Source organism: Misgurnus anguillicaudatus, unplaced genomic scaffold (genome assembly GCF_027580225.2).
Source record: "Misgurnus anguillicaudatus unplaced genomic scaffold, ASM2758022v2 HiC_scaffold_29, whole genome shotgun sequence".
NCBI lineage: Eukaryota > Metazoa > Chordata > Actinopteri > Cypriniformes > Cobitidae > Misgurnus > Misgurnus anguillicaudatus.
Window position 1 is genome coordinate 4,974,423 of NW_027395279.1, and position 24,382 is coordinate 4,998,804.

General features: G+C 39.4%; 2 protein-coding genes across 3 annotated transcripts; both read left to right on the plus strand.

Moving 5' to 3' along the window:
* Positions 1–369: 369 nt before the first annotated feature.
* On the plus strand, positions 370–9,814 carry LOC129436664 (cytochrome P450 2K1). The gene is made up of 9 exons (XM_055194914.2): positions 370–1,004; positions 1,565–1,727; positions 1,987–2,136; positions 2,243–2,403; positions 4,461–4,640; positions 4,725–4,866; positions 4,950–5,134; positions 7,152–7,293; positions 8,873–9,814. Exons 1-9 carry the CDS (start codon positions 825–827, stop codon positions 9,058–9,060), a joined length of 1,491 nt encoding a protein of 496 aa, XP_055050889.2. The 5' UTR covers positions 370–824; the 3' UTR covers positions 9,061–9,814.
* A 374-nt stretch (positions 9,815–10,188) lies between these two features.
* Positions 10,189–23,835, plus strand: LOC141349106 (butyrophilin subfamily 1 member A1-like). Of its 2 annotated transcripts, none has more exons than XM_073865164.1 (9): positions 10,189–10,410; positions 10,795–10,870; positions 12,099–12,449; positions 12,566–12,838; positions 16,888–16,995; positions 19,998–20,063; positions 22,400–22,444; positions 22,562–22,588; positions 22,699–23,835. In XM_073865164.1, exons 2-9 carry the CDS (start codon positions 10,813–10,815, stop codon positions 23,220–23,222), a joined length of 1,452 nt encoding a protein of 483 aa, XP_073721265.1. In that variant the 5' UTR covers positions 10,189–10,410; positions 10,795–10,812; the 3' UTR covers positions 23,223–23,835. The 2 variants fall into 2 exon arrangements, with proteins under 2 accessions (XP_073721265.1, XP_073721266.1); XM_073865165.1 differs by having other exon boundaries at positions 10,798–10,870.
* Positions 23,836–24,382: the final 547 nt, after the last annotated feature.

Below are 24,382 nucleotides of genomic sequence, written 5' to 3' on the forward strand. Positions count from 1 at the left end.
GGTCGAACTTGTAACTGCAGTGAAATCAAACACTGTACATTTGGATTTATGTCAATATTATTACAAATGTATACATGCGATCTACTATATATTAAATTACATCGTTAAAGAATGTTGTCATGCTAATACAAAAAGCAATAAAAAAATGTATTGACTCTCGCGATGCTCTTGCGCGCCGAGGACACCTGCTGGTCGAACTTGTAATTGCAGTGAAATCAAACACTGTACATTTGGATTTATGTCAATATTATTACAATTGTATACATGCGATCTACTATATATTAAATTACATGGTTTAAGAATGTTGTCATGCTAATATATAAAGGGTTTTAGCGGGTGTTAAATATCTTGAAACGGTAGTTAACTTTTACCTTAAGGGAATTTTTAAGGTCTTAAAAATCCTTAATCAGAGCAACAAGTCTATGGTAATAAATTTGAGCAAGAATTGAATTTTAAATTAAAGAGAAAGGTTAGATTATTTCAGTGGGCAGTAGATGGCGGTGTGTGCTCATTTGTCACTCACCTCCAGAATTTGACAAACATGCGCAGGTGGGACTTTTCTGAATCACGCATTTGGGAATTTGATACACGTTTGGAAAAATTGGGAAGTGTTTTTTCTTGGCTAAATGGCTATAAGACAAGGTTTGCATCGTACAAGATGTTGTTAACGAGTTACGCACACCCGGTTAAATATAAAAATGAACCAGAATTCAAAGCTCCGCCTCCAAGGCAAATAGCCACACCCACTTTACGCTCTTCAGTGCTGGTAGCAGAGTACCTGCAAAAACCTGCATTGACTTGTCTTTGTGTGTTGTTGTCTGAATATGGCACTCTTTCAGGATTACACAGCGGTGTTAATCTGTGTTTTAATTCTGCTTTTGGTTCTTTATCATCTCTTCTCTGGGTCTAAATCGAGAAATGAACCTCCTGGGCCCAAACCATTGCCACTACTAGGAAATCTGCTAATGTTGGATGTCAACAGACCATATTTGAGTCTCTGTGAGGTGAGTTAACACAGAACCAGACTAACCTGACTGATGAGATACCAGACACAATACTGTTTCCAAGGAACTTACAAAACCATTTCACACGGGTTAAAGATCTTAAGTTACATTGAATGCTCTGAATCAAGAACATATTTGTGACCTGAATAACTGATTACACTTGCATTTACACCTGCACTGGGGTAAAGATTCAGGTGACCCAAACTCGGGTGTAAATATGGTCAAAAAGTTTTATAATTAAATCACAAAATCACATACAGAGGTAGACTTTGTACTACTACATTGCTGCTGTAAATATACATGTTTCCTGATAAGTTAGGCAGTGGAAGACCACCCACTTACCTGTCAATCAACCACTGTGCAATGTGGATTGGTTGCAATTCGCAGTCTCACCACTAGAGGCCGCTAAAAATCTATACAGTGGACCTTTAAATCCATTATGATTTTTATGCTGGTTTCTATTGTTTCTCAGTAGGGTTAAGCAGAGCTTTATAATGTTTTGACACATCTGTGTCTGTCATTTAATGAAATGTTTATAATGTCTGTTATGTCTTCATTAGATGGCAAAGCAATATGGCCCGGTGTTCACCGTGTACTTTGGTCCAAAGAAAGTGATTGTGTTGGCCGGCTACAAAACAGTGAAACAGGCGCTTGTTCATTACGCAGATGAATTTGGAGACAGAGAAATTATGCCATTGTTTCGTGATTTTACTAAAGGACATGGTAAGAGTGCTTCAAAACCATTGCAATGTTTTAGGGGGTTTCTTTTAAGTATATTAATTTGTATATTAGATACGTGACCCTGCCTTTATTGTGACTGTTTTCTACATAAATATGTAAAGAACAATATGACCTTGATATTTTTAATATTGACTGAGTAAGATTGTCATATATTTAAATAAATGAGATTTGGATTTCACAGACAAGGTTTAAAAACTAGACTCATCGTATGAATTGAGAAAATAAAATGAAAACTTTGCAGGAATTATAGCTGCTAATGGAGAGAGCTGGAAAGAGATGAGACGCTTCGCTCTTACCAACCTGCGAGACTTTGGGATGGGCAAGAAGAAGATTGAGGAGAAGATCATAGAGGAAACATGCCACTTAAAAGAGGAATTTAAGAAGTTTGAAGGTTAGGGTTTTTTTGGAGCAAACACTTTTATCCAAACCTAAGACTGTTATGCTCCCAGTTAAAAAAACATTTTTGAGAAGTGACAACACATTTATCTCTTTTGCAGGAAATCCATTTGAAACCAACCAGCTGATGAACTACGCAGCCTCAAGTGTCATCTCTGCTATCATTTATGGGCACAGATTTGATTATACAGACCCTCAGTTGAGGTGTATGGTGGATCGAGCCAATGAGAGCGTTCGATTGACTGGGACAGCATCTGTACAGGTTCACTTATGACTTAAACATATTAACACAGAGAATACAGGTTGGAAGAATAGCATATACAGTAAATAACATTTAAGTTCATATTAAAAGATAAGATTTTGGGTTCCTCAAATACAACACTGGTCTTCATTACATAAAAAGTACACTTAAAACTTCCACTTAAAGGGATAGTTCACCCAAAAAAATGAAAATCTTGTCATCATTTTACTCACCCTCATGTTGTTACAAATCTGTATAAATTAGGAAGAAAAAAAAGGAAGATATTTTGAGAAATGTTTGTAACCAAATTGTTCATGGACCCCATTCACTTCCATAGTATGAAAAAAAAATTATAATATGGAAGTGAATGGGTTCACAAACATTTCTCAAAATATATTCCTTTAGTGTTTATCAGAACAAAGATAACAGGTTTGTAACAACATAAGAGTGAGTTAATGATGACAGGCATTACATTTTTGGGTGAACTATCCCTTTAAGGGTAATTAAAGGCTCTTCAGAGGTTTCTACCAATGTGACATCTAAAGAACGTCTCGGTTACTTAAAAAATATTTCATCAAAGGCAAGGATATAAAGACCAGAGGGGGGATAATCCCCCATCCCCTCAGCAAATCACACCCCGAATACAACAGAAACCCTGTTCACAAAGCACTTTGATCCCAAAAAATATCCATAAATTGGCAGAAAAGCTTCTGTGTGAATGCAAATGCATCCCGTATTCTGTGTGAACAAGAGGCAGAAACAATGCCGTAAAGGGGGTCCCACATGGGACGCCTAGCTCAGAGAACATTGTTTTCTATGAGTATACGCACACCCAGGCCGGCACCGACAGGTGGCGCCTGTCCGCGGCACCCAGCTACGACTCAGGAAGTTGCTCAAATCCCTGTCGCGCCACTCACGTAGTGTAACATTAAATAACATCATATTTGTTTCAAATCATTAACGATTAACGCTGCTAACATATATTTTGTATTTTGAAGTAGACGCTACCTGACTAAGCTTGCGCTATTTAACTCTTTCACCGCCAGCGTTTTTTAAAAAGTTACCAGCCAGCGCTTTTCATGATTTTCAGCAAAGTTTAATGCCTTCCAGAAAATGTTCTTCTTTGAATATATAAACATACAATATACCAAATGAAAGAACAGACCCTCTGCTTTCAAAAAAAACCTTCAGTGGTTCTTTTGTAATCAGCTTTTGAATATGGGTAGGTTTCTACGAAAACACCACATTTTGAGCAAAAAGCAGAGAAAATTCAATTTTTGTGACGGACTTTTCATAGAGATCCCATTCAGAGCGATCTTTAAAACAGACACGGACATGCAGCTGCTTGCCATAGGGCAATACTTCCGGGTTTAAAAAGTTGCGGTATTGCGGAAAGACGGAAATTCTCGTCATTGGCGGGGAAGCGTTTTCTCTTAATTGACAAGATATCTCGCCAATGGCGGGGAAAGAGTTAATGTGCACTTCCGGTGTACGATACCTCTGAGTTGTCCTATATGCGACTCGACGCTGCGCAGCGAGTCCGGTGTGTAACCCCCTTAAGGGGCGTGCCATAGTCAGGACGCGCCGTAGTGAGAACGCGCCTGTCAAGTTATGGTTCAATTCTTTGCCACAGGGATTTAAATGCAGATTAACATTCACGAGAAATGTCGAGAAATTCACGAGAAATGTCGGCAAACTGGACTAAAGCAGAGATCAGGGAGCTTTTCCGTAATCTCTGTGTTAAAAGGGTTTTGCGTAACCCTCGTTCCCTGAAGAGGGGAACGGAGACGTCACATCGAGGACCATTGAATAGGAAACCAGAGAGACCAATCTGCTCTGACAGTAACTAAACATGCTAATGCACATTGGCATGTGGTATTTGCATGATCATATTCAGGTTTTCACTGAGGAGCCTAGCCGGTGACCCGGCTTCTTCAGGGAACGATAGATTGGTCTCTCTGGCAAGATCCCCAATTCATCAGCCCTCGGCGTGATGTCGAAGTAAAAGACTGAAAGGGAAACCAAACTTTGTTTAATTTAATATGTAGTAAAACTTTTTTTGGTTTTTGGATCTTCAGCTCTGTAACATGCTACCATGGCTTGGTCCTTGGATAAAGAACTGGAGAACACTGATGAAAAACCTTGAGCTTGATATCAAAGAAATATCCGACCTGGTGGAGAGTTCACGTCAAACCCTAAACCCTCAAAACCTCAGAGGATTTGTGGATTCATTCCTGCTCCACCAGCAGACTCTAGAGGTTTGATTGATATAACACTGCTTTAAATATAAATACTCATCTCAGTTTATACTTCTAATGTTTACTAATGTACTATTTGATCAGGGATCTAAAGAGAAGTCGTCATTTTTCCATGAGCAGAACCTCATTTTTACAGTTGATAATCTGTTTATTGCTGGTACTGACACCACCAGTACAACACTGTGCTGGGCTTTACTGCTGATGGCCAAATATCCTCATATACAGGGTAAGACTGTAAATATCACTGTTAGGATCTTCAGTAATCTGTTTCCAAAAGATTAAATATTTTTTATGATGCTGTGTTTGTAGATCAGGTTCAGGAGGAAATTGATAAAGTGATTGGTGAACGTCAGCCGGTTACAGAAGACAGGAAAAACTTACCTTATACAGACGCTGTGATCCATGAAACACAGAGACTGGCAAACATAGTACCCATGAGTCTGCCCCATATGACCAGCTGTGATGTCAACTTCAATGGATATTTTATCAAGAAGGTCAGAATATTTGAAATTTACGATAAAATTTTTATTTAAACAGTATTTGTACAAATGTGTTTTGCGCATCTATCATTACTTGTTTAATACTTTCCTGAGATATATGATGGTATTACCATGTTTATTATCTGTGTACCATGCTAATGTTGAATTAATTTGGAGTGTCATTTTAAACTGTGGTATGATGTAAATTGACTAATAATCAATCAGTATATGGTACATATTGTAGCAAACAACTGTGATCATATGATCACTGTAATATAATATAATACTTTATTGTTAGAATAAACTTTACATTTATGTCATAAGCTGTGTTCCAATTCGAAGGCTGCGACCTTCTAAGGATTCTAATGCTGGGTTCACACCAGCCGCGGTAGAGGCGGCAAGCACGGTGCGAATGGCGCATTCCCCGCGAATTGAGCGTTGCCACAGCGAGTTAAAAATCTGAACTTCGGCGAATTTCCGAGCCGCATTAACCAATCAGGACCTTGCTGTAGTAGTGTTGTCCACTATCGGGGCTGGTGTAAACGCAACATAAGACCAACTGCGCCACAGCAGTGCGACTTAAGGTCAGTAAAGCCGTCCCAATTCGTAGGATGCTTAAAATGATTCAATTCAAAATCAATTCGCAGGGAATGGCGCCATCCGTGCGAATTGAGCGTTGCCACGGGAAACGCGCGAGTTGAAAAATCTGAACTTCGGCGGATTTCCGCGCTGCATTAACCAATCAGGACCTTGCTGTAGTAGTGACGTGATTAAAGGAAGCGAGCAGAGTGGCAGAGTCTCAGCAAAGTCGCAGAAGCCCCTCCCATGAAGCGAATTTCCGCGTGAATTTCTCGAATGACTAGAATTTCGCGCAAATGAAGCAAGTGAACTCAAATGTTCAAGCATCCAACTACGCGCGAATAGCACATTTTTGCCGCCTCTACCCGGGCTGGTGTAAACGCAACATAAGACCAACTGCACCACAGCACTGCGACTTAAGGTCAGTAAAGCCGTCCCAATTCGAAGGATGCTTAAAATGAAGCCTTGTTTCTCCGCACTGTTAAGGATAGAACGAATAGATCCTTGAAAGCCAAGGCTATCCCAAGATTCATTGCACGCATGTACAGATGAATATAACAGATGGATATTTTAAAATAAACAATTAAAACCTTTATTCAATAAAATTGTGTATTTAGCAAAAAAACATTTCTTGTCATTGTTTTAGTATTATAAGTTATGTTTTGTATTAATATTATTCTGTGTATGTTGCGTATATCTGTGTATGTTGGTTAGTTTAATCTACATCAACGTGTCATATTTTCTTAAATAAATAAATATTTTTCTGGTTTCATATTTATTTTAAATAAGTCAAAAATGCTTTCGAGGACGCGTTATTCGAAGGACCCAGCCTTCGAATAAAGGACATAGCTATTGTGTGTACAGACAGACTTTTTCCCAAACAAAACATGATTCAGCAAAACTTTTGTACAAAAAATTATTCTAAATTTAGGAAAAATTTCAAGAACAACTTATATCACATGTATGCAATAATTACGTATGCTATAATCTAAATAGCTTAAAACCTATATAATAATGCTGATATATAATATTATTATATTTTCAGTATTATTATATACATTATCTATATTATTATATATAGTATAGTATATTATACAATAATATATAGGCTATATTATTTTATTTACACCTTGAATTAATTTATTTGTTAAAACGTAAATATTTTTTTTAAAAAGATGTTTACATTTTATTATCATTAATGGACAACAGCTGAGCTCTACTTCCTGTGTCAGTGTTTCATCTTAGCAAAATTCAATTTAATCAAATTATTTTAACCTTTTTAAAGGCAGTGAATGACAGAATAACTTCCTATAACTGACAATTCACTGGAAATCCCTGAGCTGACTTATCGAAAACCAGGATGTAACTGTGCATATAGTCAATTATTAGTGAATGAGACCCACTGTTTTAAAAGGCAAATGTTAAGATTGTTAACATTATTTATCTATTGTAGGGTACGTGTGTATTTCCTCTTCTAACGTCTGTATTATGGGATGAGGAGGAATGGGAAACCCCTCACACCTTTAACCCTGAACACTTTCTGGATGAGCACCGCAGGTTCAGGAAGAAAGAAGCTTTTCTGCCGTTCTCTGCAGGTTTGTGGTTTTTTAATTCACAGTTTAGTTAGTTTTAAACTTGGGCCTTTATAATTATAAACCTTTTGAATCAACCTAATATATATTTAGTCTTATAGTGAAGGGCAAGGGGGTGGGGGATGCTGGGGGAAAGGGAAGGGAAATTTGGATGATTCTAAGGGCCCATACACTTTTGGGGCCCTGAAAGATAATTTTTACTAGTAGTAACAGTACTAGTAGTAATGTAATACAAATTAAAAGTTAATGTACAGTTTGTTTCTGTATTTCTGGCAAAATTATCCCTCACCCATTCACTGCATGCAGCTTTAGTCTAGAGTCATGACTGAGTGAGATCAGATGGTTAACTATCAAATTAGGGATGTCTTCGTTGAGGAAGCAAACAACTTTACATCAAAAATGAAGAGAGATTTAGAGAGAAAATGCGGCAACAATTAATCACCCAGTTTTATTGTAAGAATTATGTATATAATATATCCACAGAGCTTCCTTTGCTGTAATGTAAGCATCAGTCGCATAGCCAATGGATGCGGCAAAAAAAATTATCTTGCCCAAAAATATGTTTTAAATATATGCTAAATACATTCTGTAGCTAGTAAAGCTTAATTAAATATATTTTTTGAAGTATTTAAAATATATTGAGTTTAAACCTTCATATAAACATATATTTCAAAATTTATTTCAGGGGCAGCAAATACATTTCAAATTTTACAACCCAATTTTATGAACCCATAATATATTTTTCCTGGCCAATATATAAAATGTATAAAGTATAAAATGTATACGTATGTATAAAATATAGAACTATAAGTATATTTTTGCAATTGAAAATATATTTAATTTTAATCTTAAACAAAATACAAAGTTTTTCTTCGAATGCGTCGTGAATATAAATGCTTTAAAATATATTTATTTTTAAAATATATTTCAAAATATAAAAAAAATGGCCAAAAAATATATTGGTAAAAATACATTTTTGAAAACATATTTCAAAATATATTTTAGCACGTATTTGTTGGCCATTTTTTGTATATTTTGAAATAATTAAAAATTATATCCGAAAATATATATTTTTGTCATGGGGGCAGTTTGGGGGCCCAACCGTATATTCTTTCATAGGGCCAAAAATTGCTAGTGTCGAAGAGTTTTGTTGCAAAACGAGATAAATCCATTTTTAAACATTTTTGTCAAAACATGTTTATTATTATGTTATCATGTTATTATTTTGTTTTATGGTGCTACTTAGCTGTATTTTTTAAGTTATGAAGGTTTAAATCAAAACAAACCAACTGCAGTTGCATTGAAATTAATTGGAATGCACAACCAAAAAACGAGATTTCTGAACTATTAAAAAAACGGTGGTTATCTCGTTTTGCAACGAAACTCTTGATTTATAGACTTAAGGTTTGTCTCTTAAATCATCTCTTACAGCCAAAAACAAGCAAATGCAATTAACCACCACTTAAGATACAGAAAGTCTTAACATTTTGGTTTACTACAAGCAGAAGATCTTTTTAGAGAAATTAAAGTCCCTTGGTCAAAGATTAAACAATAAATAATGGTCTCTCTTTCTCTCTCTCAGGTCGCAGGGCTTGTTTAGGAGAGAGTTTGGCGAGGATGGAGCTCTTTCTCTTCTTCACTTCTCTCCTTCAGTATTTTCGCTTCACTCCTCCACCTGGAGTCTCTGAAGATGAACTGAATCTCACTCCAGCTGTGGGCTTCATACTGAATCCATCACCACACAAACTGTGCGCACACAAACGGTTTTGATATCTGTGGCACTAAAAAATTAAAACTGTTACTGTCTTTAAGGATATCTGAAGTTAAATAATGTAAATGTGACCCTGGACCACTAAACCAGCCATAAGTCGCACGGGTATATTTGTAGAACTAGCAAACAATACACTGTATGTGTAATTAATGGTAGGAGCCATTCATCCTACCACCAGGTGGCACCCTCTCCACCACCCGGACATTGGACACTCTACTGTGCTTCTACTGTCACTTCCTGGTCTTTCTGTATTTAACCATGGCCGTTTCTCAATGTCAAGGATACTTACTTTGGCAGGACTAGTCCTTACAAGTCACTTTCTTCAGAGGCTAGGCGAGGCTCCTCTTAAGCATTCGGAGAACACGTTAAATGGAACAGGCTAGCAAGTGCACGTCATTGCGTCAATGAAAGGTGTGCTTTCGGTGCTGCGCGCATAGGATTGTGGGTGATTTCAGCGCGTGAAGGATACACATATGCATCCTTTCCTGTGTATGGGATATTTCTCGAACGAAAGATTCAGTCCTTGGCTGAAATTCCAAGGATCATTGGAACAGTCTTCGACGGACGTCGATGACGTAGCATCCTCGAAATTCTGGCTTCCGAGGATCCCTCCTTGACATTGAGAAACGGCTCATGGCTGCATTCCACTCGAGTTTTAGACACGCATTGGCAAACTTCCCTAAACATTTCCCCTCGGGGAATCCCTGTCGCCATTTTGAAGTGCATACCACTTCGTCAAGTGAACGAGGGAAGTTTATATGGACGACCCTCACTCCCTTGATGGTCTACTTCATATGTACACTTCAGGCAGTTCCATATCCCACAATGCAACACGATTGTGACGTCACTTCAGCAGCTTCACAGTTTAAATGATGGAGGGGGCGGTCTCCACTTTCCATGTAATGAAGGGCTTAGGGCATTTCATTTGAACCCACTTCAAGTGTTCTGCCAGTAGTGGGCACTTGTACAGCATAAGCAATGACGTAAATCTGAGTGAATGAGACTGAGGGAAGTTATCAAGGGTAGGTCATAAAAAATAAATGGAACGCAGCCCATGCCATTCACTCATTTATGGGATAAAATGCAACCTGTATATATGTGTTTTTGATAATTTAAAAACGTTTTGTTTTATTCAGAATATAATTAATAAGGGATTCGTGATTTCTTTGGCAAGGTTTAACGGCTGCCAACCTGAAATAGGAGGAGCCGTGTAAGAATCTCAGGTGTATGAGATCATAAGTGAAAGTAAAATCAAACAAGTTTCTGCTTGATCCCTTTGTACAAACTCTCATGAACAGAATTTATTCAGACGCTAGACGATTTTCAACAAACTTAATGTTGAGCTGAAGGTAAGAATGATGAATTTACAATGTTAAGAATAAATTGCAGTAAAATAGATTAGAGCAGTGTTGAAATGTGAAATTGTTAACATAACAATCTGTTTCTACCTCGTGATTATTTTGAGGTTGGTTGGCCTTTCATTTACTTGAAGGTGTTTACTACTTGTTTTTTTAATGCTGTTTAATAAAGTTTAAACAAATGATGATCAAGATTTTAATGACTGCATGTGTCTGTATGATCAGGGTTGAGAAAAACATTTCAACGTTACAGGAAGAACTTGTATGACAAGATGATCATTCACAAAAGAATCTGTTTTATTGTAAGAAAAGGTGTATGAAGGTAAAAATTTGTGTTAGTCTCTAAACAGATTTTTGTTTTGTAATGTTTTTAAGAAGCTGTGTTTTGGAGTGATGGAGTTCATTGGTGTGACTCTGATGATTATTATTGGAATCACAGATTCAACAGCAGGTAAATATTCACACTTTATAACAAACTCATGGGGGGGGGAGTTGTGTCGAGCTTGTAACCTGAAGGCTGGTTTGATTCCCAAGGACTGAGGTGCCCTTAAGCAAGGCACATTAACCCCAATTGTTCCCCGGGGCACTGCAGTGATTGCTGCCCACTACTCTGTGTTACAAGTATACAAGACACAAGTAGGGTTGCAAAGGGGCGGAAAGTTTCCAGTAAATTTCTGTAAACCTTCTATGGGAAGTTAATCTGCGGAATTTTGGAAATATTTTATTAACATGAATTTACAGAAATATTTGGGAATTATTTGGACATTTTTATAAACTACATCATACAAACATGGTGGTACAGTAATTCTGTATAATAACAGAAAACTGGTTAGCAGAATGTTGAAGAAACAACATCACAGCTTGAGCTAGCTACATGATAGCTAACCTCGTACATTTTCAATAAAATAGTGCTATCTTACATTTAGATATCTGATTTACGGGTTTCAAAAAAAACTTAAACTCCATAAGCAATAAAGTCGATCAAGCTGGCATATACCGTATTATCTGAGCTCTTGCTCTCATTATGTCCACGCACAGCCAGCTCAAATGTGCCACAAAATTTTGCGCAGTCTATCACGCAGTCAGACTTTAAAACAGCAACTAGGGAAAACAATAAAAGGCATGACTTACATCGTATCCAGCTAGCGAACTCCATTTGCCATAAGTGGTAAAAAAGCACACAGACTACAACTGCAATCACTTGACTTTGTTGGTCGATCTGGTCCTAGCTTCTTAATGCTTTATTTATTCTTTAAATAAACGCCTTGTAAAGGGTAATTTTGTAAGGATAAAATCATATTTTCTTTCATCTCGAGATATTTCACTTGCTTCCACTGATCAGCACTGTAACAAATTGGGAGGGTTTGGGGTGCACGGTGCTGCGCCCCAAGGCAGATCTGAAACCAGCCAATTAGAGCTCAGCCTCAAGTCACATGGCTTTAACAAGTTTACTGACTTACATACACACATATTTGGGTGGCGCCCCCCCCCCCCCACAGAACAAACTCAGTTTTGATTTTATTTTGTATTAATTTGTACTATAAATATTAAACTTTTTGGTAATATGTTAAAGTAGCTTTCCTCTCTGAACAACTTTAAGCGCCTCCTTTTGACCAGCCGCCACTGCACAACCCTCTCTGACAGCAGATTTCAGACCTGTTTTCTGTCTCTTAAAACAGGTCAATATGCGGTTGTGGGACCTGTAGATCCTCTCCTTACTGTAGCTGGTGAAGATGCAATTCTGCCCTGTTCTCTCAAACCCAACACCAGTGCTGTAAACATGAGAGTCGAGTGGTTTAGAGTTGATCTCAAAGGGTCAATAGTTCATCTCTATGAATCTCATGAAGATAACAACATAAATCAGCTTCAGTCGTACAGAGGAAGAACTGAAGTGTTTAAAGATGAACTACACAAAGGAAACACATCACTTAAACTCTCAAGAGTTAAATTGTTTGATGAAGGGCTTTACAAGTGTTTAATCGAGTATAAATCCTGGAGTGATGACATCACTGTTGATCTTAGAGTTGAAGGTGAGCAAACCACAGAAAACTAACACTATTTTATTTTTCTGTTCCGTGCTTGTATAAACTTATATTTTATAGGTAGAAAATAAACTAAATATATTTTTCACCCTTGATGTGTGTAGCTATAGGAAGTCCTCCACTCATCACTGTAGATGGATTTGATGGTTCTGGTGGAATTCATCTTCAATGTGAATCTAAAGGTTGGAACCCTGAACCTGAACTTGTGTGGCTGGACAGTGAAGGAGTCACTTTGACATCTGAAAATACAGACAAACAGAAAGAGACAGATGGATTCAGAGTAAAACAAATGATTACTGTTTATAACAGAGACAGTAAATATCACTGTAGGGTCATAATGAGACATCACATGATGGACACTGATATTATTCTATCAAGTAAGTACACACACAAACACACACTGATTCTGGTTATGTATTTTATTCTGGTCCTAAGATGAATTGATGCTGTAAAATAGATGGGCCATTTCACTGAACCGGTGCCATGTTGTAACTCATCAAAATTAAAGTTAATTTAATATTTTTTTACAATAAGGGCCAGATTTATTAAACTGGGAAAATTAGCGCAAAAGCGCAATTCCAAAAAAACGCAGATGGGACTGGTAATATCTGCGGGTTATTTCTAAAAAGGTGCAAATTAAATAACAGAAACGCAAAAGCAGATTTCCAAAATGACCAACTCAGTCTACTAAGAGCAGTGCAAATTATGTTGCGTTCCAGGCAGGTTTTGGAGCACGTGAATTACGACTTCACTTACGACTCTGAACTGGGAGTATGCGTTCCAGGCAACCTGTAACCTGACTTCCCACCCGTGAACTCGTACTAGATCGATGTACACCCAGTTCAGAGTTGTGAGTCGTGGTTTTGAAGTCGTGATTTATGGGTTACAGGTTGCCTGGAACCCAGCATTAGTTCAGGGTCACAAATAAGCAGAGCTGACGAGGTGCAGGTGATCTACTAACGCCTGATGCACTTGAGTTCAGCACCACGGACATCCCAGCTAACAAAGCCAGAGCACACTGAAAAGAACTGGAGGACAAAAAATTAAAGTTTACAATAAGTTTTGAAACACCTGGTATGTGACGACTTCTAGTGACTTCAGCAAACAAAAAAAACCCTAGCTTGGCAAACAATATGTGTGTTCGACTTCATGCAGCGCTGCGCAGACCGATCGGAGGTTGAATTGAAGCAGTGCATGCCGGTTAGAAATTTTGTCTGACTTGAGCTGGAACTGAAGGCATGTGACTGTGACATATGGTTTTAAAGAACCGTGAGAGCACTTCTCCAGACCCAGTCAGCAAACAAATTTGGCCCAGATTTGGCATGTGTCTGGCACAGCTGGTATTCATCGGGCAATGGCATACAGCATGTAGGCCAAACATTGCCCAGGTTTGGCAGAGATGGCACTGTTTCAATGTTACATTTTGATCTGGCCCAATTCAGGGCCAGTTATGAGTAATTAACTTGGCTAAGACTTGAGCCACTTATGGCCCATGTGTGGCCCTTGTCTGGAATACAGACCTGGTCCACACTAGGACCATCATTCATTCCAGTATGTGGCCCAAGCAGACACTGGTAGTGTGGGCCGGAGCTGGGCCAGATAAAATTGCAATGTGGGGAGCGACTGCACGGAGCTAAATATTCTCCTTCCATAAATTTTGCGTCTGAAAGGGAAACTCTTAGAAATGCATTAACAATAAGGCCATTGCATAAATAATCACACCTTTTCAGCTCTGCGTGTCTTTTTACAGTCGTAATTTAACTGATAGTTTGTACTGGTGCAAGCTATTATTAAATCTGCCCCTTCATCTAATAACACACATATTTAACTTTTCCAAACGATTATTGGTCAATCTCAGGCAACTAGAGATTGGAGGATGGAGAAATTTTGTTAAAGGACTGAAAGTAACAGGACTAGCATAGATTTAGCAAATATATGAAATATTGCTGAATTAAATATGTGCTAATAGCGTGAAGACTGAGCAAATTCTAGTGATTTACCAGTAAATCTATAGCATCAAAGAAATAATATAAGTAACCGGACTGAACATTAAAGGGATAGTTCGGCCAAACATGATATTAAACCCATGATTTACTCACCCCGAATCCGCCCAAGATGCATATGTCCATAATTTTTCAGACTATGACATTTTCAGTTATTTTAGAAAATGTTTTAGATCTTTCAGTTAATCAAATGTGAAGTTATGGGGTCCACGACCTTCAAGTCCAAAAAATGTGCATCCATCCTTGACAAAATAAATCCAAACGGCTCCAGGATGGTAAACAAAGGCCTTCTGATGGTAATCCGTGCAGTTTCGTTGTAGAAATATCCACATTTAAAACTTTATAAACCAAAATAACTCGCATCCGGTAAGGCCGCCATCTTAGTCGAATCCTTCAAATTTATCATACGTCACTAAGAAAAGTGCATACACTACGCTAATACTCTTTCTTGAATACAGAGGAGTCTAAGATGGCCGCGCTACCGGAAGGTAGTTATTTTCATTTATAAAGTTTTAAATATGGATATTTCTACAACACCACCGCGCGGATTACCCTCAGAAGACCTTTGTTTATCATCCTGGAGCTGCTTGGATTTATTTTGTGAAGGATGGATGCACATTTTTTGGACTTGAAGGTTGTGGACCCTGTAACTTCACATTTAATCAACTGAAAGATCTAAAACATTTTCTAAAATATCTAAAAATGTGTTTGTCTGAAAAACGATGGACAAATGCATCTCGGACAGCTTCGGGGTGAGTAAATCATGGGTTTAATATCATTTTTGGCCGAACTATCCCTTTAAGATTGATATTCACAGTCATAGCGTCAATATTATAAAATATACAAGAAAAGTAAATGATAAAAGTGACTTTTAATTAGGGATTCACCGAATCCAGATTTTTTAGGTTCGGCCGAATCCCAAATCCACCGTTTAAGATTCGGCCGAATCCGAAACCGAATACCGAATCCTACTCGCATCCTTATTCCATTAACACAGTAAAACACATCAATGAAGTAAACAACGTCCACAGCGGTGTATTTTTTATTTTATTTAATTTTAACTGTACATTATGCCAGGATGACAAGTTGGAAAACTATTTTGACAATTACCATAAGCCTATGCATAATGAAAGCGATGCGTTGCGACACGCTCGTTTTTCCAATAAGCAAGCAGCTCCGCGCTGAAAACTATTTGAGTGAGAAGCTCCGCTCGTCAATGTCAGTTTTCACACGGCCATCCAATTACAGTGGAGGAGGGGCGGGACATTACCACAGCAACCAACCGGCTCACAGCTGAAGCATTACACCTACCAAGCGCTCGGCTGAAAAACAGCTGGCATTTGGGGTCCTCAAGGCGTTTTCAGCCATGTTTAAAAGTTTTGGTGTGTCCAGCCCCTAAGGCTCACCGAAAGAAAAAGCTCATCTCCACGTCAGCACCCGATGTGTGTAATCAACGGCCGCGTGACGTCGACCAGCGTAGCGTAAGCCAGGGTTCGGTTCAGTGGAAAAAAAATCTAGGATTCGGCCGAACCCGAACCCCGTCAAAAAGCCCAGTATTCGGCCGAATCCGAATCCTGGATTCGGTGCATCCCTACTTTTAATCTTTACATGACCTTCAGAAGATTCAGATGATGTCACTTCCTTTTACAAATGTGACTTGTGGAATATTCCTAGATTTTCAGAGGGGTGAACGCATTAGGTAACAGGACTGAGTGAATTCCTGGGGACATAAAAAATTATAACATTTTTCCAATGGTAAAAATATGTATAGCAAAGATGGGATATGGACCTACACAAATATGCAAAAAAAAGATATCTGAAGAATGTTATGCTTTATATTTAAAAGTAAAGAATATAGAGAGAGAGAGCAGGGATGGATGAAAAACAGCATTTTTATCATTTTTATATTTTATGTAGTTTTTATTAATTTTTTAAATTATAAAGTTTTAATTTGGTGTAAGATTAACATGCAGGACAATGCAATAAAATGTATTTTAGAGTTTTCTTGCATGTTTGTCCTGGAGACAGAAATGGCACAAATTCGGTAGAATGGCCCACATGAAAATATTCAAAATACAAGTGAACTTTAATTGATATTAATTGAAGGGGTTATAGGACCCAAGGGAGATGCAACTGGTGTTGGGAGGTCAGTGGAAAATTGTAATAAATCTATAGGGTAACATTTTGATTATTTGCTTTAACAATTTAAAAGGCATTTTTAATGGCAACATTATGTTTTATAATATTATTCATATTGCTTTCCCCAAACAGTTTAACTGGGTGTTTATACATAAAGATGTCCAGCTGGGTCTGTTTTAAAATGATGATCATATCTGAAAAAAAGCTTGACAGTCTCCTAGTATAGTACAACATTTGCATATATTAATCATGAAATAGTAAGTTTTGAAAGTTTTCTTTTACAGGTAAAATGTTTAACTCTTGGAGGACATCAGTGGTCATGATTTCATTTGCTGTTATATTCAGTGTGATTACTGGGATATTGATCGCAATGTTCATCTATAGACACAGAGGTAACATTCATGTTTGTTTTTGTAAGGGGTGTGCTTTAAAGAAAGCGATGAAGAGGAGAATCCATGTGCAAAAGGTGTTTATTATGTAAAATCCCAATAAGGGCCAGCAAACAAATCCAAAGGGTAATCCACAAATCGTAATCCAGAATCAGGCAATTGTTCAGGGGCAGGCAGAGTACAATCCAAAATCCAAATAAACAGGCACAGGTCAAAAACAGGAACAGATACAGATAAACAGATTAAACAGATTAAACAGATAACAGGCAGATATACAGACAGGTTGGGGCGATGTAATAATCAGCCAGGAACAGGTGAACAGGAAGTGACTTATATACAAAAACAAACAGGAAGTGTGAAGCGTGACATGGCAAGATGAATTTCAAAATAAAAGTACGAACAGAGCAGAGAATCAAAATACAAGTTCAAATGACAAAAATACACAGAAAACAGAAAAGCACAGAACAAAACCTTACAGAACCCCCCCTCTAAAGGGCGACTCCCGGAGCCCAACAAACAAATAATCAAATCCAATAGAGGGTGGGCGGGCGGGCCAGGACCTCTTGGCAATGGCAGGGCAGTTCAGGAGAGGTCCTGGGTCATGTGGCCAGGATGGTCCAGGATCATGGGGCAGGCTAGGACCTGGGTCATGGGGCAGGCTAGGACCTGGGTCATGGGGCAGGCTAGGACCTGGGTCATGGGGCAGGCTAGGACCTGGGTCATGGGGCAGGCTAGGACCTGGGTCATGGGGCAGGCTAGGACCTGGGTCATGGGGCAGGCTAGGACCTGGGTCATGGGGCAGGCTAGGACCTGGGTCATGGGGCAGGCTAGGACCTGGGTCATGGGGCAGGCTAGGACCTGGGTCATGGGGCAGGCTAGGACCTGGGTCAAGGGGCAGGCTTGGACCTGGGTCAAGGGGCAGGCTTGGACCTGGGTCAAGGGGCAGGCTTGGACCTGGGTCAAGGGGCAGACATGGAGCAGGATCAAGGGGCAGACATGGAGCAGGATCAAGGGGCAGACATGGAGCAGGATCAAGGGGCAGACATGGAGCAGGATCAAGGGGCAGACATGGAGCAGGATCAAGGGGCAGACATGGAGCAGGATCAAGGGGCAGACATGGAGCAGGATCAAGGGGCAGACATGGAGCAGGATCAAGGGGCAGACATGGAGCAGGATCAAGGGGCAGGCATGAAGCTAGGTCATTGGGCAAACATGAAGCTTGGTCATGAGGAAGGGATAGACCTGGAACACAAGGAGAGGAAGGATCAGAGTCCACTTCGGTCTCCGCCTCGGTGTCCTCTGCCTCCTTCCTGTGTCCGGGTACTACCCCCCCAAAAAAAAAACCTTGGGAAAGCTTCCACAGCCCAGGGTGGCGATGTTCCAGATGGTGGACCAGACGAGTCGGGCAGATCAGATGAGTCGGGCAGATCAGATGAGTCGGGCAGATCAGATGAGTCGGGCAGATCAGATGAGTCGGGCAGATCAGATGAGTCGGGCAGATCAGATGAGTCAGGCGGGTCAGATGAGTCGGGCGGGTCAGATGAGTCGGGCGGGTCAGATGAGTCGGGCGGGTCAGATGAGTCGGGCGGGTCAGATGAGTCGGGCGGGTCAGATGAGTCGGATGGGTCAGATGAGTCGGATGGGTCAGATTCAGGGCCTTGAGGAACCTCGGGAACAACAGAGCAGCAGGCAGACCAAACGCACCACAGGGCTATGGCAAATTCAGAAAGTACAGAGTCAATGAGACATACCTCTGTGGTAGTTGGTTCAGGCAAGACGGCCATCTTGACGGCAGGTGCAGGGTGAACGACAGCCCTCATACGTGCAGGTGTGGTGGTGACGATGGCCCTCTGAATCTCAGGTGCAGGGATAACAGTAGTTCTCTCCAAAACAGGTGCGAGTGCAGAGACAGGCAGGATGGCGGCCATTTTGGGAACAGGCAGGATGGCAGCCATTTTAGGGACAGGCAGGGTGGCGGCCATTTTGGGGACAGGCAGGGTGGCGGCCATTTTGGGAGCAGGCATGGTGGCGGCCATTTTGGGAGCAGGCATGGTGGCGGCCATTTTGGGAGCAGGCATGGACAGAACAGGCATGACTTGGCTTTGTGTGTTGTGTTAATTCACTGGAGGTGTATCCGCAACACCCACAGTAAATGGTGAGCCACACAGCAACAAAGCAAAGTCAATATAACTCTCCAGGGACCAGGCAGACATATCATGAGGCATACACAGACGCAACCACTCATCAAGAGCATTATAAAAAATCGGTTTCAATGTTTCCTCATCATAATGTACTTGATTAGACAATTCCAGAAAATCACTCACATAATCCTCAATACGGCGGTGGTTCTGGCGGAGTTCAAGTAGTGCAAAAATGGGTTTCATGTTGCTGGTGGGAAGTTACTAACCTTCGCTGGATCCGGGTTAGGCTGATTATTCTGTAAGGGGTGTGCTTTAAAGAAAGCGATGAAGAGGAGAATCCATGTGCAAAAGGTGTTTATTATGTAAAATCCCAATAAGGGCCAGCAAACAAATCCAAAGGGTAATCCACAAATCGTAATCCAGAATCAGGCAATTGTTCAGGGGCAGGCAGAGTACAATCCAAAATCCAAATAAACAGGCACAGGTCAAAAACAGGAACAGATACAGATAAACAGATTAAACAGATTAAACAGATAACAGGCAGATATACAGACAGGTTGGGGCAATGTAATAATCAGCCAGGAACAGGTGAACAGGAAGTGACTTATATACAAAAACAAACAGGAAGTGTGAAGCGTGACATGGCAAGATGAATTTCAAAATAAAAGTCCGAACAGAGCAGAGAATCAAAATACAAGTTCAAATGACAAAAATACACAGAAAACAGAAAAGCACAGAACAAAACCTTACAGTTTTGTAATGTTTACTTTTTCAGGTTTTACAATCTTATTAATGGAAAATAATGCATGTTTGTAGTTGTAAAGAAATAGCTTTATATAATTTCCATGTTTTGTTCCACTTCAGAAATACAGAGAAAGAAACTGAGTGAAGACGAGAAACTAAAGAGTGAAGAGAGGAGACTAAAAAATGGTAATATTGGGTCTCATTCACTAAGCATGTGTATGAACAAATTTGCTCGTAAAATGAACAGATGTTTTAACTTACAAATCATGATTCAACAAAAACTTATAATCGTGCACAATAATCATGAACAAGGAAAAAGAACCCAACAATATAAATCCGTGTTATATAATTTATATATTTTTTCCTTGTTCATGATTATTGCGCACATGTGGTCTAAGTTGTTGTTACGTTTTTGGCTTAGTGGGCATTTTATTCCAAAAACTTTTATTTGAAGATGCAGCATTGAGTTCCCTCGAAAAGGAACATCTCGTTTATGCCTGTAACCTTTGTTCCCTAAAATAACTTGACATAACTCCATGTGCCTGTAGCACTTGCTTCATTTTTTCCAGAAGCTGGCATATGTTGTTTACGCTTCCTATTTCTATTTCTATTTATCACTTGTGACATCATCTCTCATTGCTGATAAAATAGGGACTAGTTTTATAAGTTATTCAGATGCATGGATGCTAAAATTTCATATCATGACGCAGCGTCTCGTTCCCTATCTCAGGGAACAAAGGATACAGTGGTAATCAAGATGTTTTCCATGTAAAGAGGATCAGTGCCGAAATACTATTGACTCTTGTGTTAATCTGAAGCTCAAATAATGGTCATTATGATCAAGAGTTTACACAAACATCTGGATTTCTATTGTGTTAAAAATTAGATCAAACTTGACAAAATAGTTAAAATAAGTAATTGACACATCAGCATTTTTATCAGAACAAGGTTTTCTAAGTGGGCTATTGACACACAATTTCCACCAGATGTAGCCATCAAGCCAAATATTGAATTCATACAAAGAAATCAGGACATTTAAGTATACAAGTTGAGTCATAATAAATAAAGTGAAATGACACAGGGACTAAGTATTGAACACATGAATAAAACAAGGTGCAAAATGGCATAGAAAGGCAGGAGATCACCTGAAATCTCTCAGTATTGAGAGAGAAACCCTGCCCCCTATCAGTACTAATTGATATCAGCTGATTTAGTCCTAATTGATGGCTTATAAAGGCTTCTCATTACCCAGGAGGCACAGAAGAAAGACTTCATGATGGGTAAAAGCAAGGACTCTTTCGAGATCTATGTAATCTTATCGTTGAAAAGCATTTTGATGGGAATAGTTATAGGCGCATTTCCAGAATGCTGAATGTTCCTGTGAGTACTGTGGAGGCCATTATCTGGAAATGGAAAGAGCATCACTTCACCAAAAGCTGGCCATGATCAGGTGCTCCATGTAAGATCCCTGTCCGAGGAGTCCAAAGAATAATCAGGAGAGTTCTTCAAGAGCCAAGAAACACTCTGGCAGAACTTCAGAAAGACCTTGCATCAGCAGATACTGTTGTTTCAAAGAAAACTATAAGCAATGCACTGAACCGCCATGACATCCATACACGCTCACCACGCAAGACTCCATTTCTGAACAAAAAGCATGTTGAGGATCGGTTAAAGTTTGTGAAAGAGCATTTGCAGAAGCCTGTGGATTATTGGGATACTATAGTATGGTCAGATGAAAGCAAAATTTAACTTTTTACAGTCACTCTACACACCATATTTGGGGAAGAAATGGCACTACCCACCACTCAAATCAACAGTTAAGTTTGGGGGTGGAAGCATGATGGTTTGGGGCTTCTTTTCAGCAAGGGGTACTGGCAGATTTCATATTATTGAAGGCAGGATGAATGGAGAAATGTACCGGGACATTCCGGATAAAAATCTGCTGCCATCTACCAGAAAGCTTCAAATGAAAAGAGGGTGGACATTTCAGCAAGACAATGATCCCAAACACAAGGCAAATGAAACAATGAAGTGGTCAATCAATCACCTGACCTAAATCCCATAGAAAATCTATGGAGAGAACTGAAGATCAAAGTTCATAAAAGAGGCCCAGGAACCTTCAAGATTTAAAGACCATTTGTGTGGAAGAATAGTCCAGAATCACCCCTGAGTAATGCAGACGACTGCTCTCTCCATACAGGAGGCGTCTAGAAGCTGTAATCACCAACAAAGGCTTTTCTACAAAGTATTAAATAAAGTGTGGTCAATACTTATTCCATGTGTCATTTCACTTTATTTATTATGACTCAACTTGTATACTTAAATGTTCTGATTTCTTTGTTATGAATATTTGGCTTGGTGGCTACATCTGGTGGAAATAGCCCACTTAGAAATCTCCTTACTGATAAAATGCTGATGTGTCAAATAGTTCATTAAATGCTTGTGTTATTAATTGTTGTTTTAAGTTTAATTTTATTTTACTTAATCTCTTTTCTCTCCTCTTTACAACTTAAACTCTCTAGAATGTGAGAGACTTGCAATGATAGAGAAGGGGACTGTAGAAAGTTGTGAGTTTATTTTCATATCTTTATTAAATTATTCGATTTTACTATAAATGTTTTAATGTCATTCACAATCTTCTATTATGATCCCTGTTTAACTCTTTACTGTCTGTCTGTTTTTAGTGAAATCACTCTTAAGAAAATTTGCAGGTAAGTAAAAGCTTTATGACATCATTAAAGTGATATAGATCTACAGCTGTTAGATGAGACTATATGTGGTTTTCTTGACACACTGAATTTGTTTGTCATTATTTTATCAGTGAATGTGACTCTGGATCCTGATTCAGCTCATCCACATCTCATTGTGTCGGATGATGGGAAACAAGTGAGATATGAACAACAATCAGAAACAGTGAAGGATGGAGATCAAAAGTCAAATAACAAGTTTGATGAGGAGCTCTGTGTTCTTGGAAAAGAAGGATTCACCTCATGTTTTTACTATGAGGTGCAGGTGAAGGGGTTAAGTGAGTGGTTTGTGGGTGTGGCCAGAGAATCTGTTAAGAGGAAGGGGTTTGTCAGTCTGAATCCTGAGAGTGGATACTGGGTGGCTGGTTTGAGAGGAGGAAAGTATCAGGCTAGTGAGTATCCATATATTCCTATTTCTGTGAGCGTCAAGCCTCAGAGAGTCGGGGTGTTTGTGGATTATGAGGAGGGTCGAGTCTCTTTTTATGATGTGGAGTCTATGTGTCATATATACTCATTTACTGATCAATCTTTTAATAAGAAACTACATCCGATCTTTTGGCATAGTAACTCTGCACCACTTATCATCTGTGATCTCTGAGATTTAATCTAAATATAAAAATCCTCTCCTTAAGTTATTTGTGTAACTTGGAATGATATTATACACAGGGACGTGCGTGTCATTTTCAGAAACATACATTTGGTGCTGATCTGGTAGGCTCTGGCATAAAGCTTGTGGCACTGGAAAGCCTTGTTGACTGCTGTTCACTACTAAAGGACTGTCACAATCTTTTCAATAATGTCATGGAGAGCCGTTACTTTTGAATCTTTGTCTAGTCAGACTGAGCATTGAGAACACAACTAAGATTATTCAGTAAACTCTGCTCATTTTGTGCCCTATCATGCACCTGGCCCAATGCAGCAGAAGTGTTTTTTTACTTTTCACTTTCAAGTCCTGCGCCACACTGTTTACATACCAAATGCATTTGCACCCATTTGTGTGCCCATGACTGGTCTGAAACAGAAGTGTTCAGGCACATTGTTGGTGCATTGCTATTTTAAGGCAACTGAAATGGACTGTGCCAATGACCAATTAAAACCTGATCTAAAGTCAATTGCACAATTGTTTTACATTTATTTAGAGAGTGTGTTAGTATTTATTATCCACCTATAAATGGGACGACAATGTGCTTATTACACACACAACCATTTGTGACATGCAGGGGCGTCACTAGGCTCATTTTAGGGGGGCTTCAGCCCCCCTAAAATTCTGTCCAGCCCCCCTAAAAAAATATTTGAGTCATTAATTTGTGATCACTTCAGTCCCCTATAAAAACTCTTTAGAAAAGGCGGCATGCTGCGTCAAGTTTAAGCTCCTCCCCTGATCTGAGTCAGCATGGATTTAGCGTGTTTTTCAATCCGCAGGGGGGCCGAGCAGAGCGAACATCAGTAGTACAGGGCGGACTGGCCATCTTGACCTGGCGGCTGTTCTAACCTGCCGTGCAGTCAGCTCAGGTTGACATGTGAAATAATATGATATGAATGAATGACGGACCTACGAGTCAGTCAGTCGCGGTGAGAAAATGCCACCACATGACCAAACGGCGGCAACCCACTGCTTTTTGGCTTTATCTAACAAATATGCAGCGCAAAGGAGACGCAGAGAGAGACAGACGCAGCGAGATGCTGCAAAATCAATCACAGAAATATTCGCCAAGAAGGGAGCAGGTCAGTCAAGTTACCAGTAAAAGCACGCATCTA